At 43.0% G+C, this 16,111-nt stretch overlaps 2 protein-coding genes and 1 long non-coding RNA gene across 8 annotated transcripts in view; 2 read left to right on the forward strand and 1 right to left on the reverse strand.

Moving 5' to 3' along the window:
* The window catches only part of LOC129157297 (zinc finger protein 84), a 70,619-nt gene extending 67,709 nt beyond the window's left edge, over positions 1-2,910 (reverse strand). For 3 of the 6 annotated variants that reach the window (XR_011515796.1, XR_011515797.1, XR_011515795.1), the window contains exons 1-2: positions 2,776-2,910; positions 1,977-2,257 (exon numbers count right to left, since the gene is read on the reverse strand). The gene's annotated coding sequence lies outside the window, so the exon portion shown is untranslated. The remainder of the gene's footprint in view (positions 1-1,976; positions 2,258-2,775) is intronic. The other 3 variants (XM_070542952.1, XM_070542954.1, XM_070542953.1) reach the window with 3 other exon arrangements.
* A 41-nt stretch (positions 2,911-2,951) lies between these two features.
* On the forward strand, positions 2,952-4,769 carry LOC139062218 (uncharacterized). Its single transcript, XR_011515817.1, has 5 exons — positions 2,952-3,088; positions 4,052-4,173; positions 4,254-4,438; positions 4,513-4,582; positions 4,662-4,769. It is a non-coding gene; the product is annotated as an uncharacterized lncRNA (long non-coding RNA).
* A 10,128-nt stretch (positions 4,770-14,897) lies between these two features.
* LOC129157311 (PWWP domain-containing DNA repair factor 3A) lies at positions 14,898-16,111 on the forward strand. The gene is made up of 5 exons (XM_070543001.1): positions 14,898-15,068; positions 15,169-15,264; positions 15,413-15,592; positions 15,743-15,830; positions 15,950-16,111. Exons 1-4 carry the CDS (start codon positions 14,955-14,957, stop codon positions 15,779-15,781), a joined length of 429 nt encoding a protein of 142 aa, XP_070399102.1. The 5' UTR covers positions 14,898-14,954; the 3' UTR covers positions 15,782-15,830; positions 15,950-16,111.

Below are 16,111 nucleotides of genomic sequence, written 5' to 3' on the forward strand. Positions count from 1 at the left end.
ATCACAAGTGAAATGAAATAGTTAAAATGTCACATCATGTTGTGTAAAATAAAATCAAAGAATATTGACACAGAACATAGCACACAAACATAAAAGTATATTAAGTACAATTATTGGTAGCGCTTTTTTTTACAGTCCTCTAATTACTTCGTACTTACATGGTAATTAATTAGTAAGTTAGTGTATTATTGTTTCTGAGTTCTTAAATTGTTATTACCATGTAACTCAGGTTCAATTCTAGTTTTTATTTTTATTAATCATTCCTAGTATATACTGCTTTACACAATAACTACACCAGGGTTTCCCTTACATAGGCGTAGCCGTGGCGGGCCGCCACGGCTGAAATCCAATCGCCACGCCTACAAGATCCCAAGTTTTGATTTTTTTTTTTTTGGAGCTGTTTCACGAGGAAGCAGCGGGAACTACTATGTTGTCGCTTGTGATCACAGCCGGCAGGCAGCAAGGAGGAGCAGGCAGGGCAGGGTGAAGTTACAGCATAAAGGTAGCAGTGGATATAATGCTTTTTGGTTTACATGTTTCAATAGCATTAAGATAAATGAGCGTTGACGATCTTGACAGGGTTTCCTCTCCCCACCAGGATAAGCATCACTTATTCATGTAAAATTTATTTTATTTTTTCATGTTTGACTTTAACCGCATCTAATACTGTATTACGATGTGAGCGCAACAGCGACAACTTAAGATCGATGTGTGAGCAGCCTGAGAGGTCCGGTGTTTTCATCTGAACCCTTAAAACCTCCAGCAGGCTACGCTGCACTATTGATGTGTTAGCGCGCGGCGCTAACAACTTAGCGACATGACATGTCTCGGAGAAAGCGTAAAAACACGTTGGAACCTTCTTCTGAAGTGGGAAAATAACACCTCTTCTTAAGCAGAGCACGACGTCGCCTCGACTGAGCTCGATAACATTGACCCAGCACAGCCACTGGGTCGTTGGAGCTGCCCCGTGACTGCCTGATGGAAAACCAGCAGGTTTCATCAGGCTCGTAAAGTTTGTTTTTGCTGGGGACCCCCTGTATTTTACCGCTCCCTCCTGCAGTCTTCCCCTATTAACATTTAAAATGATTCTGTAAATTCGTGTATCAACAGAAAAAATCTCTGCCTCTGCCAGCTGCAGTAAATGTAGTCTCCAAATAATAAATAAGAGGTGCATTCATCTGTGGATCTCCTTTGGTCCGCATTAGTGATATTCTCAGCACCAGAACAGTGAAGCAAAGAAACAGATTCCTGAGTTTGTTATCATTTTATTTATTAGGTGCATCTAACCTGTTCTATTTTTCTCTGAAATGAGATCAAATCAGTGCTTCTATGGGTTGTCTCCACTCTGCACTAGAAAATTTTACTTTATTTAGAGACGTGTCATAATTTCAGAGTGCTCTTAAAGCTGCAGTTTGACTTGCTCTCATGTTTCCATAAGACCACCACCCACTCGACTAGGACATTAAATTCACTGAGCTGCATGCTGACTTAGCGACTGCTCTCTGGAGTCACATGTGGAGGCTGTAGTAAGCATTTTGTTTTTGTCTTTAGCGCTGCAGACCATTTATTGCAGCACGGATATACTGAATAGTTTCACAACTTTTAAATCAAAAAGATAATCAGTCCATCGCCATTCTCCTTCCCGGCACCTCCGTTCTGCTGACTCCAACCTCCTTTCCCCTTTCAGAACAAAACATGGCACCATGGGGGATCGAGCCTTTGCAGCCGCTGCCCCCACACTTTGGAACTCTCTCCCACTAAACATCAGGAACGCCGTCTCTCTTTCTACTTTTAAGTCACTGCTTAAAACCCACTTCTTTAAATTGGCCTTCTCTTAAGATCAACCCAGCATCCCCCAGTCTGTTTACTATGTTTCATGTTGTTTTATTATGTGTTTATTGCATTTTTTGTGAAGCCTGACTGACCTAAAAAGCCCTAGACAAGTTTAATGTATTATTATTATTATTATCACTTACAACCGCAGAAGGCAAAGTGTGTCCCCACTTCCTGTTCAGCCATTTTCCTGCACCAGATCTGGCGTTTACAGATGTTTCACACCTGTGTGAATAACACAGCTGTCTAAGAGAAAAACCACTTCTCCAACTCATTTACTTATTTACATATCTGAAAGGTGGCAGCCCTACCTGTGTCCATGCTGTCCAGGTCCAGGTGGTGAAGAACACACGATGAATCAGTCCCAGCTGATGGATGATCCTGAAGTGGTAGCAGGTTTTCTTTAGCCGTGTTTAGCTAACAGCTGCAATAGAAACAAAGCAGGAGAGCTGATTAAGATGCTGCTTCAGAACAACGCAGGAGATTAAAGATCCAACGCTTTGGTTCTGATCAGCTGAGGACAGATCCAGTCTGGAAAAGAGGACCTTTGCTCACCAGAGTTCACAGAGTTCTCTTCTGTTCTTCCAGCTACAGACTAAATAGAAGATGGATGCTCTACAAAAATACTAACAACGGTTTCTCCTGTTTAGTTCTGTCTGGTGGCTCACTAAATCCAGCATGTGCGCGCGCCTGTTCTAGGGATCTCTTTATTAAAACTATTTAACGGTAATAAAATAGTTTGTTGATTTTAAGCAGGGAAAACCCCACTCGCGATTTAGCGATAGCATGATGCTAACTCCATTAGGCCGCTAGCGTGCTTTCCCTCACAAAGAAACGGTGTCCACTCACCAAGTGAACTGCTCCACTCACTAAAGACGGTAAATGTTCCAGATCCAACTACGTTACTGACTGTACTACCGACTACTGACTACCAAAACTCACCAAGTCCACCGAGTTATCTCAGAACAGCACAGCTTCTAGGTCGTGTCTCGATGGCTTCCAAAGTTGAACCGTTCAAAACAATAGTGATGTGTCGGTTGCGAACGAAGCGGCTCTAAGAGCCGGCTCTTTGAAGTGAACGACGGGAGCCGGGGTGTTGTATCAGAACACCATACTTGTCAGAGGAGCATACTTGCAGATAATGCGCATGTGCGCGCATGCTCATTACTCGACAACTCCGGCACGTTCTACAGAGGCCTCAGATGAGCATAAGCACTGGAAAAGATCGGCGAAAAAGTGAAACTACGAGTAAAATGTAAGTAATTCATTTATATTCTTTAATATTAACACATTAATTGATATATTTTGCACCTTAGTCACAGTTTTCAGTGTGCAGTGCATTCTTTTGACTGCCAATTTCTGCACGTAATGTAATCGCTGATGAAACAACTAAACTTTGATGCCTGAACGTCATGTAATCGGCTATGAAACATACTAATAGTAACAAGAAGTAAAAAAAAACAATACAAGACCAACAATTATACAGTCCGTGAGGAAATTAAAGTAAGCATTTTAAAGACGAAAGGGGCTATTTTAATAGATTCATATAATATGAACACGTTTCTAATTCCGTGTTCCTCCTGAAAAAGTTTTGTTTTTGACTACAAATATGATGAAATAATTGACTAGTTTTATTTGAACATGTCTGACTACTGTGTTAGTGAGTTTTTTATACTTTTTTTCTGCTTACTTAAACTATTTTGCTGCTTGTTTAAAAACGCAGGAATGTGATTCAAAATTACAAACCAGGAAGCAGAAAAAAATCTAGACGTAAACCAACATGTTAAAAACCATATTTCTTTTATGTATCTACCCATAAATCATAATTTTGTAAGGAAGCACACAGATAAGAATGGTATAAGTATGGAAATACCACACAGACAGAGAGGAAAGCTCTACAAAGAGTCATAAAGTCTGCAGAGAGGATCATAGGAATAACACTTCCTTCCATGGACTATGTGCACATACAACACTGAATTCCAATGTGCAGGGACTGTTGACCCGTGTGCAAATGGCAAATAAATGTCTTCAGTCTTTAGATAAGAAACATTTTAGAAGTAAAAAATTGTTTGAATGCTGCCTCGTCATATTTATAATAATTTACTTCCTCAACATGCGGTTGTATTGAGTGTATATGAACATAATTGACTGTATAATTATTATTTTTTAAATCAGAAGGTTTAATTTTCAAATTACTTCCTTGTTTACATTTTTACAGTAAAATGGAAAGCAGATGGGATGAGATATTTAATCTCCTTACCAAGGGTTCCTATCCGCTGCACTACACCAAAGGACAAAGGCAAACCCTAAGGAAATATGCCTCTAAATTCAGCATTCATGGTAAGTTGTTAAGATTTAAGCATACACCACATTTTCTGATAATACGCCATATGACTAATGTGTAAATTCTTTCAATAAAGCTGGGGGTCTATTCTTTGGACCTTTGCCTAGGCGAAAAGCCATTAAATCAAAAGAGGAGGCTTGGACCAACTTTAGGGAAATCCATTCTTCAAAAATGGGAGGACACAGTGGCATTGTGAAAACTCGCAAATCATTGTGTTCTAAATTTTATTGGCATGGTATGACTGCAGACATTGAGAAATGGGTACGTTACCTCATTGTTAGCAATCTCTAATATACAATATTTATAAATTTCATAAAACAAAATACATTTTCTAGCTCTGAATGTGACCATTGCCAAAGAGTTGGACCTCCACTGAAGGTAGTCGAAACACTGGATTGCATCAAGGTGACTGTCCATTGTAATTCTGTTAGTTTATTACTTCTCTGTTACTTCTGTTCATAAACATTTAATCTATCACCAACAGGTATCTGGAGCTGGTCGGAATGGATCTGACAGGTCCGCTTCCCCAGACCCCTTCTGGCTACAAGTACATATTGACAGCCACAGATTATTTTTAAAAGTGGGTGGAGGCTTTCCCTCTGAAAACCAAGTCTGCAGAGGAAGTCTCCCAAACTTTATGCATGATTTTTTATCGGCATGGCTGTCCTCTGCGCATTCTTACAGACCAAGGGCGATAGTTTGTGAATCAAGTAAGTTATGTTTAATATAAATTTTTATTTGGCCTAAAAGTCAAATCTTTAAAATAACTAATTATAATGTGCCTCATTGTTCTTTTAGATCAACAGCAAACTATGTGAGCTCCTTTCAGTTGAGAGGAGTGTGACAGCAGCATATCACCCGCAGACTAATGGATTGGATGAAAAAACAAATGACAACATTAAACGGTGAGAAAACAATTACAGCAGTGTCTTGTTTTAACTTCTTTTGACAATTGCTTTGAAGCAAGGTGGTGAAACAAGGGCCCGGGCGGGATTCGATTCCCAGTCTCCCGGGTGAGTCGTGCATGCTAACCAGTCAGCCAAAGGGAGATCCGTTTGGCTGACTGGCATGACTCTCACCCGGGAGACTGGGAATCGAATCTTGCCCGGGCCCTTGTTTCACCACCTTGCCACAGCTTAACATGTCCTGTATTTGTAAAGTTAGGTCTCAGACTTCACTGAGTTAAAATAATTTGCATGTATTCATTCATCTATGGCTTTGTGACTCTAGAAAATGAGAATAAATATTTCACAGATGTATTGAAATTCAAGTGTTTCTTATTGAAGCATGAAACTCTTTTTTCTAGGGCCCTCAGAAAAGTTGTTAATGAAAGGCAGGATGACTGGGATCTGTATCTAGATGCCACTTTGTTTTCACTGAGGTCCAAAATGCACACCACAACAAAATTCTCACCATTCTACCTAATGTATGGAAGAGAGGCAAGGTTCCCATGTGAACTTCCCGTTGAAATGCCGGTAAGAGTCTGCCTGTCATGAGTTATGTTGGAATCTTCCTTTGTACTAACATATTAATATACACGCTGATTTTGTAAATACTTGTAATTGTTTTCAGACATAGAATCTTTTAACAGTAATGTTTTTATAACAGTGTCTAAATGTGTAACATTTGTATTGCAAAAACATGATCTGTTTTTGCAATGTAGCTGTCATCTATTATCCTTCCAATGGAATACAGCGAATATGTAAATGAGCAAGAAAAAGTACAAAAGGACCGAGATGAGAAGGTAAAAGAAAATGTGGAAGTGGCTCAACAGAAAATGAAGGAAGCATATGCAAATAGGGCAAACAAAAAATACAAACATTTTACATTCAAAGAAGGGAAAGAGGTGCTGTTGTACAATGTAAGAAAAAGAAGTAGAAAAGGAGCCAGGATGGAGCGTGACTATTCTGGCCCATACACAATCCAGCAACTCTTGGGCAAGACTGCTGTGCTGACAACTATGACAGGGAAACACTTGAAAACAAAGCACAACATTACTCACCTAAAGCCCTACAAAAGAGGCAATGTGGGACACAAGGAAGCTGGGCCAGATGAACCACCAACAAAATTTCAAAAACTTGAATCAAGTGAGAAGCAAGAGAGGGAGTCAGTTATTAAGTACGTGGGCAAAACCCATCTGGTGGGGAAAACTCAAAATCAGCACTCCGACAAGGTGATTCCTCCCTTTTCCAAGTTGTCTCCCTTGCCCCCTCCCAGGATGTCTCCCTCACACCCTCACACAATATCTCCCTCGCCCCCTCCTGAGACATCACCCTCACCCCCTTCAAACATGTCTCCCTCGCTCTCTCCCTGGAGGGTTCCTTCACCCCCTCCCAAGAAATCTCCCTCACCCCCTCTGAGCATGTCTCCCTCACCCCGTCCCAAGACTCCGCCCTCACTCCCTTTCAAGACATCTCCTTCGCCCCCTCCCATGATGTCCCAGAAAACATTGCAGCGGCAAGGTGCAGTAGTACCGCAAACCAAAAAAAGTTTTTGGCCCTGTTGGCCATTGGTTCAGACCGGTTGGTCAGTTATTTGCATGTTCGTTCACTGCATGTTTGTTTACTGCCTGCTACTGCTCATGTTTGCACAAATTCCCATTGTTCCTAAAAAATGTTGTACTTTGCTAAGCATTAAAATATTTATTTATATATTTACCTTTTTTTTTTTGCAGTACTTAAACTTTGGTCTTTGAAAGACTCTGGCCAAATAGAAGCCCTGGTTGGTCCATATAAACTGTATGATACATCTTTTCGTACACTATGTGGACATGGGTGGCTGTCAGATGAAGTAAGAAGTAATGTTGGCTTATAGAAGTAGTGTTCATGCTAGCACATCTGTCACACCTTATAAGGTTCTGTTCGGGCGGGAGATCGTACTGCCTGTTGATGTTATGTTGGGCCTGGATCAGGGAGAACTCTTTCCCTCAGTAGATGAGTATGTGACAGGTTTGCAGGAAACCTTAACTACGGTGGTAGAGGCAGTGAAACGCCATCAGAGCAGAGCCGCGGCGCAACAAAAGAGGGCCTATGATTTTAGGGCCACCTGCCAGTTCTACTCAGAAGGTGAATTGGTGTGGGTCCGAAATAAGCTGAGGAGGCGAGGGGTGTGTCCCAAGCTGCAGAGTCGATATAAAGGACCGTTTAGGGTTCTTGAGCGACTGACAGATGTGCTATACAGGCTTATACCCATTAAGGGGAGTCCTGAGAAGGTGATTCATTTCAACCGACTTAAGCCGTGCACTTCTCTTTCAGCAGTTGCAGCACCGCTGGCTGTGGGGTCCCGAGAGCGAGCGAGGCAGAGTCTGCGTCAGCATGATGCCACCTGGGAGGATACCAGCAGGATTCATCATTGGTCTGCAGAGATGAGCAGGTCTGGCGGCGCACGTGACCCGGCCCCATTGCATGGAGAGGCTGCTCGAGGGGGTGCTGCTGCAGGAGGACCGGAAGGACGTCTCCCTGGGGAGGTTGATGGACGTGGAGCTGCGAAACAGCGGGTGGTTCATCAGTCGGATGCCACCTGGGAGGACATCAGCAGGAGTGCTCAACGGTTTCCGGGGACGAGGGGCTCCGGTGATTCAAGCAACCCTGCCCCATTGCAGGGAGAGGCTGCTCGAGGGGGTGCGATTGGAGGAGGATCGGGAGGACGTATCCCTGGGACGGTAGAGAAACCTTGAGCTGTGGAGCAACGCGTGGTTCGTCAGAGGAAGCCCCCTGCTTGGTATAAGGATTATCAGGTGGAAATCTAGGACTCGAGGGCGAGTCCTTCAGGACAAAGAGGGGGAGAGTGTGATGGACAGAAGACGTAAGCTGCCGGGCTCAGAGGGTGTGGTGATTGGACATCAGCTGGTCCTCGTTATCCATAACGAGGCCAGGGAGGATAAAAAGGTGGCAGGCCTACTGAGAGGTGTGCGTGGTCGACCTGTCGTTGTGGCATCGGACTTTGGGGGGTGGGGTCATTCGCAGTCGTTAGGGCTGCCGGCGACGAAGATAGCTAAACAGGTGTTTCGAGTTCCAGCGTCAGGAGGGAAGGCTGGTCGCCTTCTTTAGACAGCAAGGGCTGGGCTTAGGTGATGCCAAGACCACGCCGACATCTGCCGCTACGGACTCTGGCAGTGGATTTACTTTGCGGATTTACCAGCCGTCCTCGCAAGCTACATCCCGGGGCGTTGGACGGTGCTGGAAGCTCAGACCCCGGGGAGAGGGGTCACACCATCCGTGACAGCTAAGTACCGCTGCTTGTGTGTATATGCTGGACAGCTGAATTTAGGAATGGAGACTTTGGCCACAGTGTTTTAGTATACTGTTTTATTATTGGGTTCTATTATGGTGTTTTAGCATATTGTATAATAAAGCATATCCTTTTATAAATTATTGCCTACTGGTGGTGTTTTCGGGTTCTGACTGGAGGGCCAGATATTCTGCCCGTGCTGCCCACTGCTACTTTCCTTACAGTACAAAAGACGCCTGCATGTTCGAAGACAAGAGAACTCGCATGCGTGTTGCAACAGATGGAGATGACGGTTCAGGTAAAGACAGGTTTATATTTTTACAACTTGCGAAGATTTTTACTTTAAATTTGAACGTTTAAGACATAGTTTGATAGATAGCGCATTAGTGATTTTTTTCTGAAACACTTTTATATAAAATTAAGCATTATTGGCAGTGGGGGAAGACGTCATGGACGCAAAATATTTTTATATCGTTTTTAATGGGCTACATGCAAGCCTTTTGGCCAAAATAAACTTAACTATAGGCTATTTATTTGACCGTTTATGACTCCTCATCTACTAAGCAGCAAACTCATGACGGCAATGTGGTAGGCAGAAAATTGTCGCGCTCAGACGTGTAAAATTTGTTAAAACATATAACAGAAAATTCCCTTAAAATCCATTCAGATATATTTTTACATGTCAACATTTACATCTATTATAGTTTTTTTGACAAGTAGTTGCGTGTATAGCATCCAGTAAATATTAGTCTGACGGCAGAGGTGGAAAGTAACGAATTACATTTACTCACATTACTGTAATTGAGTAGCTTTTTTGTATATTTACCGTAAATCCTCTAATACAGGCCCGGGCCTCTATTTGACTCAAGCTCATCAAGCTCCAGGCCTTTATTGGAAGGAGGGCCAGTATTAGAGGCAGGCCTCTATTTCCATTTGAGCAAAATGAACTAATGTTCATTGGAGTTTTTGACAATTAAAATTGCGCCCACATTTTCAAAGTTAAACACATTTCTTTTAACAACGGTAGTTTCTGCTTCAGCCATCTCCCCCCTCCCCCTGCTTTAGCCCTCTCCCCCCTCCCCCTGCTTTAGCCCTCTCCCCCCTCCCCCTGCGCAGCGGCCGCAAACTCACTGATGCGCCTGCAGCCTCTCGGAGTTCCTGCTGCTCTAAACATTAAAATAATTATTTCATTTTCTGTTCCTCACTTCTGATGACCTTCAATGGTGTCTGTTTGTTGCAACAGCAGGTACAAAAACTAACTTGTTTTTATTTTGACTATTTTTCTGTCCTGCCTGTTTATTATCTTCCTGCATCTCCTCTCAATCCTAAAGAAAAACTGCTACCTGGGTTCATATATATTCACCTCATGAGTTACCTTTGAACTGCAGTTCTAAAAGATCTACCGACCGCAAAAACAGCGGAGTGCTCGCTGTTTGTCGGCCGTATCAGTGATCAGTGCGTCGGAGGACAAGGTGATGCGCGCAGCGCCCCGCTCCACAGCATGCAGCAAACGCATCAGGCGCAAATAAAAGACAGAAAACATTAAAGGAAATGAACTGACATGAACGATCGCGTGTTAAATTAGTTTTTGAGGTGGCGACACCTGATTGTTACTGTGGCCGTGCTCAGGAGGCAGATCTACCGACCGCGAAAACAGCGGAGCGCTCCCTGCTTGCCGGCCGCATCAGGGACAAGTTGATGCGCCCCGCTCCACAGCAGCGATACACATCAGGCGCAAATAAAAGACAGAAAACATTAAAGGAAATGAACCGACATGAACGATCGCGTGTCAGTGCCTACGGTCTGGCACAGCGCGTTGCCCCCCCCCCCCCCCCCCCCACCCCCACCCCCTGAGCGCAGGAGCTTGTCACCTGCTGACAGCAGGCTGCTGTCTTTTCCGAGGGCTGCATCTTGCCGGTCATTATCACGTGACAGCGACTAGTCGACGACAGGCATAAAAAGTCACTATAGTGAAGTTGACTAGTTCATACACCCCCTACTGCTGCTCTCCAGAGTGTTCTGCAGCATAATCAGCACGTTCTCTTTGAACTTGATAGTGTAATGACCTGGCTGGGGTTGTAAGCCAGGTGCATTCTGGGTATTGTGTTATATGTGTTTCCTATCATTCTGCTAGTTCCTATGTGCTGATTTGCGTGTTGTGTGAGTGTTATGTAAGCCACAGGGAAGGTGATGTGTGTTCTGTGGAGCGGGTTGAATTAGCATGGTTAACTGACACCGTGACTCTGTGTGGTAGGAGCGTGATAGAGGATCGTGTCTGTAGCGTTACAAAGCGTTGAAGAAAAAGCTTAAAAAAGGTCTGCGTGAACGTCTACTGCCTCCTGCTGGTTGATTTGGGGACTATAACCCTACCACCGGGACGCTCATACTTGCTTGTTACTACATTCCACCCGGCCACAATAAGAGACCGGCCATTATTTACCTAAACTAACTCTGACGCCGGCCACAATTGGAGACCCGGCCTTTAATTGAATACCGGCCTGTATTAGAGGATTTACGGTATACTTTTTAAGTCGTTTTTAAAAGCTGTACTTTTATTTTTATCTGAATGAGTTTAAAAAAAAAGAATTGTAATTCGCTATGATACGATCCCTGGTTTCATGCCTCTAGAAAAGTTGCTGTACTTGTTTTGTTTTTATCTGAGTGTACAGCCCAGCTCTCAAGATTCTTCAGCCTGCAGCCAGGGGATTCAATTGGCTTTGTTCCTGGTTCTACCACCCATCACCTGGGACAAGCTGGGAATCATCCAGAAATCAGCTGCTGGGTGGCATATAAGATACTTCCTGATCTGCCTACAGTTGGGGAGCAGCTGATGGTGTGCTGTTTCCCCCACTTGGTCAGCTTTGTTGGGACTTTGTGCTGTTAAACTACTGTGAAGGATTACTAGTGAGATATTGTTGTTTAGAAGCTTGGTTAGACCTAAAGGTGGTTTGTGTAGAGTTAAAGCTTCTCTGGTTGGATTTAGGGATAGTAAATGCTATTGCCTCTTTCAGTTGAAGTCCTTCTGAGCCTGTGTTTTTTTGTCTGGTATATTCACAGCTATGAGAGCTTCAAGTTAATATTGTGAATGCCCTGTTTGTTTGGTAAGGTTTGTCTCTGTTAGTATTTATCTGTATATTGTAAGTTTATTTATCCGCTGATTTTCTTTATTAAATGCATGTACTCCTCCCATTCCATCTGGTCATGGGTTTATGTTACCTCCTTACCTTCCTAGCATAGCCAGGACGTAACACGCTACATTTTAAATCATATCCGTTACTGAGTAAAAATAATTATAGGCTTAATAAATTAAAAATATTACGTGTAGCAGCGTCGGAACGCAAAGAGACACCTGCATGAGCGCCACGTCTAAACCGTGGGGGGTGTGGGGGTGTACACTTTTGCTCAAAGACATCAGTTCAGTTCCTCAACTCGCTGTTTACCTCCTCTCTCCCTCCTCTCCTGTGGGTTGGATCCCGCACCTTCGTGCACCGGTGTGACGTCATCAGAATTCTGCTCGGTTCGGTAGCCGGACTCGGTTCCGTGTTTGAAACGTGTTTCTCTACCGCTCCGCACGGCAGCGGCAAAATTACGTTTAGCGCTCCTAAGAAGCGGATTATCAGCGCTCTGCTCATAAAACAGAAGACCTGCAGGCCTCTGTGAGTTAAAACATCCTGATACTGTTCAGGTGTAAACATTGTGCTCCATCCCTGTGTTTGAACTCAGAAGATGCTCCTTGATGCCACAGATATGTGATGATTTAGCTTGTTTCCTTATTTTACTCCAGAATAAGAGATTAAATTATTACAAAAGCAGTTCAGTGTAGTTAAATTAGTCATTCAAATGATTCTAACATGCTGCAGTGTGTGAGTGCGCACGCGCTTGCGTGTGCATGTGCATGGGTGCATGTGTGTGTGTTACACATATAGAACTGCATGAGACAGCGTGGTTTCATCAAATCCACGCATCTTATATCTTGGCTGATGTAATGGCTCAGGAAAAGGAAAATAACTTATATTTCATAAATAATGACGTCTTAATAGTGTCTATGATAATGTTTTATCTTATCTTTGGTCTGGGAGGTGTAACTTATCATGACACAAGCCTTTTAAAACATGTTAAAGTGTTACAAGAGGAGATAAATGCATGAATTTAAAGTTATGTTTGGAGTCCAACCTTCACAGATTGGAGGCTCACGCTGGTGAGGAGACACCATTAGTTCTAGTAACACCTGGGCTCCCAAGGCCTGTTCTGACAGGATGGACATTACGGGACCCTTAAGGATTCCAGTCGGATGATTGGAGGATTATTTAGGAGGACTGGAATGAACAAACTGATTTCAGTGGTGAAGGGTTAAATGAGTGAGTGAACCCACCACCAAGGATGAACGCTAACTTTAAAAATCAGCTGCTCTAAATAAGCATGAAGGTCAGAGAGGAGCTCTAGGATGGACACGAATAAAGGAACTGTAATGTAGAGGTAAAGCAGGGCAGGGCCAACGTTAGCAGCTGTCATACGGTCCATCTGAAATGTTTGACTGCATTTGGCTTGTTATGTGACAGGTTAGAGCACAGTCTCATGTTAGAGTTTTGTCATGAAAACACTGAGATAGCTCACATACTGATGGCATCTAAAAATATTATTTTTCCTCAAAATAAAGAATAATTTGAATCACAATTGAAACAATTGTAGAAAGACCTCGTCCAATCAATGTGCACGTCCTGTTCTCACTGATTGGATAGAAATCCCTCCTTCAAGCTGTGCATGTTTGAGCGCGCACACGAGCGAATTGTGAACTGGCGTTGTGATTTAGCACTACTTAGATGTAGCCATCCTTACGCTGACAAAAATGTAACTAAGTAACTTTTACTTTGAGTACATTTTGTTTACGATACTTTTTACTTTTAATTGAGTAAAAATTTAGGCAAGTACTTTTACTTGTAATTGAGTAAAAAATTATCAAAGTATTGGCACTCGTACTTAAGTAGGACATTTTAGTACTCTTTCCACCTCTGTCTGACGGTAACGTTTCGTATTCAGGATAAAAAGAAAAAGAAAACATGAAAGCAGCACCATGGTCAGTAGGGCTGTCGCAGTTGAGGAATTCCCCCTGCGGTGATTCAGGGTGGCTTAATGTTGCGGTGTGCGATATTATTGCAGCACTTTTTTTTTATTGCAGTACTATCTAAACATAATGTTTACAGATTTAAAAAAGGTTAAAAATTGCCGTGCCTTCTTTTATAACACTTTACTGAATGCAGATCAAAGGGCAGTAACAACACAGATCGCAGTAACGTTTGTTTCTCCGACAGTCGGAGTCCGACTGAACTTAAAAACAACAAAATTCAGGAGAAGGTTAAACTTTTAAATGCAAAATTGGCTGCAGCATCTAACAAATAAGAAACAAGTCCCCATTTTGTTTAGTTGTTTAAAATCAAGCATAAAAAATTACATGTACCGGGCACGGGGCACTATCATTTCACTTTCACTTTCACACACACGAATGACGGTGCTTTATAGCTCGGTCACGTCCTTGTTACCCACAAGGAAAACCATGATAACCATATACGCTTTGAGAGAGGATCTGAGAGGGGTGGCAACATTTGCAGCATCGCTGACAACCCTCTCGGATGGTGTGCTCGTTGCACTAACGCACACGTACTTGCGTGCGACTCTGGCGAGCAAAGGGAATCTCTCCCGGTTGTTGCTCCACTGTGTCACGGGGGTTTCTTTAGGGTGGATGCATTCCTCCTGCAGGTAGCGAGTGAGCTCCAGCTTGGCTCAAACTCTCTTCGGGACGGTTGCAGAAGCAGTGCTTGTCCGGGACTTCAGCAGGCCTCCGAGCATTTATTATTATTTTTTGCCGCTGGTGGCAGCTCTGTCTCGGCCAAGGACTCTGGCTGCGCAGCAGCTGACGTACTGAAAACCAAAGTGCTCCCAAAGGAGCGAAGTAACGTTTCGTTTTGATACCAGTGCAGCCGTCCTTCTCAACATGCATCACTGAGTTGAACCAAGTTCAGTAATCGCGGTGGCCCATGATGCAGCGCGGTGGGCTTCTTCATATTGCGATATTTCATTTTTGCGGTTACCGCGACAGCCCTAATGGTCAGTGAAGACCTTACTCCTGCCTGTTTGAAAATAGGTCACCACTTTCAGGGATGGACTTCTTCTAGGTCTAGAAGCAGACTCTTGTTCATTATTGTTTATTTGTGTGCCCCCCCACCCCCACCCCCCACCCCCTCCTCCTCCTCCTCCCCTCTCCCCACCTTTTCTTTTCCTTTCTCTTTCACCTCTGTCTCCGTGTCTGGTCAGAATTACAAAGCATTCAAAAACAATAACAATAAAGTTTTAAGTATCAGGCGTGACATTAAAAGCAAACGCCTTGATGCTCCACCTGAGAGTAAATCTGTAAGGCTTGTTACCAGCATTCAGACATCAAATCTGCTTGCTTCACAGCCAGACAGGACACGGTAAAAAAAAAAATGAATATGAGTGAAGATTATTGCATGACAACAAAATAAAATTAATTTTAACTGCTGTGCATGAAGTCATGTTTATGTGTGTCTTGATTAAGGACAATGACGGCATGGACCAACACAACGTGGTCACCACAACCAGAGATGTTGGGATCCTAAGTAAAGACGTGTCTTACGACAGGCTTGTGGTAAGGACATGCAAAGGACCAAGAAACAACTTATCTTATTTAATCTGCTTAACCAGAATAATTCTGTTCAGCATCTAAATGGTTTCTGATCTAATTTTAGGAAAGGGCTCAGCAAGCTGAAGACCAAAGAAGAGTCAGCAGTGATCTTCTTATATCATTTATCACTCAGGATAAAGGCCTACTGCTACATCTGGAAGTGAGTTTTAAATTTATAATTAAATTTGCACACTGTGACTAATTTCAGTCAAAACATGACTCATGAATTATTTAAGTGAATCATTTTCTGCTAACCTAGTGTTTGGACATTTACTTTGAGCATCCTCCAAAAATATCTCTATTTACAGGCAATCATCGCAGGAAAAGTGTCGTCCACCTGGGCTTCATCAAAGGGCAGGGTGGACATTTTCTTTGAGGAGGATGAGCAGCTGGACAGAGTGATGGGCTTCTTGACAAGCCTGGTTGAAGCACAGACAACCAGATGTCACAATCAAGTGGCATTCATGATGGATGTGCTTCTGCCAGAGGTACGTTCTGAAAATGTTTATGTATCACATGAACATATTTGGTAGCATTACTGTTGTCAGTCTATAACTCATGGTTAATATCTTGTTACCTGCAACATGACAGACTAATGTCTACATGAAAGATGTCCTTTTGTTCACCTCATTACTCAGGCAACCATCCATGCACTTTCAGCTGTCCGTGAATGTTGACGGACAAAGCCACAGAAATGTACGGCAGTGGGCTGCAGTATGACTGGAGGTATTCTACCAACACAAGAACAGTGCTAATGCCTAGATGTATTGTTTTCACATTGTTTATGACAGCCTCTAGGTGTGAATGTCATTTTTACTAATTGCTATTTATCTCTGTCTCATTAGTGAGAGGCAGCTGATGTCCTATGCCATGGAACTGCTCATAAACACGGAGAAACTCAGAAAAGCTCTGGACTCATCTGAATTTTTGAAGAGGCTGTAGTATTGTGTTGACATTTTTTTGGAAGGTATTTGTAAGGCCAATAAAAGTTGCTGCTGGTTGTTTCA

The sequence above is a fragment of the Nothobranchius furzeri genome, chromosome 12 (assembly GCF_043380555.1).
Source record: "Nothobranchius furzeri strain GRZ-AD chromosome 12, NfurGRZ-RIMD1, whole genome shotgun sequence".
Classification (NCBI taxonomy): Eukaryota; Metazoa; Chordata; class Actinopteri; order Cyprinodontiformes; family Nothobranchiidae; genus Nothobranchius; species Nothobranchius furzeri.

Bases quoted from the DNA above. Each gene is read 5' to 3' on its own strand.
- LOC129157311 (XM_070543001.1), top strand. From the start codon at position 14,955: ATGTTTATGTGTGTCTTGATTAAGGACAATGACGGCATGGACCAACAC. The intron at 15,265-15,412 runs GTGAGTTTTAAA...CTCTATTTACAG, and splicing joins GCCTACTGCTACATCTGGAA to GCAATCATCGCAGGAAAAGT. The intron at 15,593-15,742 runs GTACGTTCTGAA...CTCATTACTCAG, and splicing joins TGGATGTGCTTCTGCCAGAG to GCAACCATCCATGCACTTTC.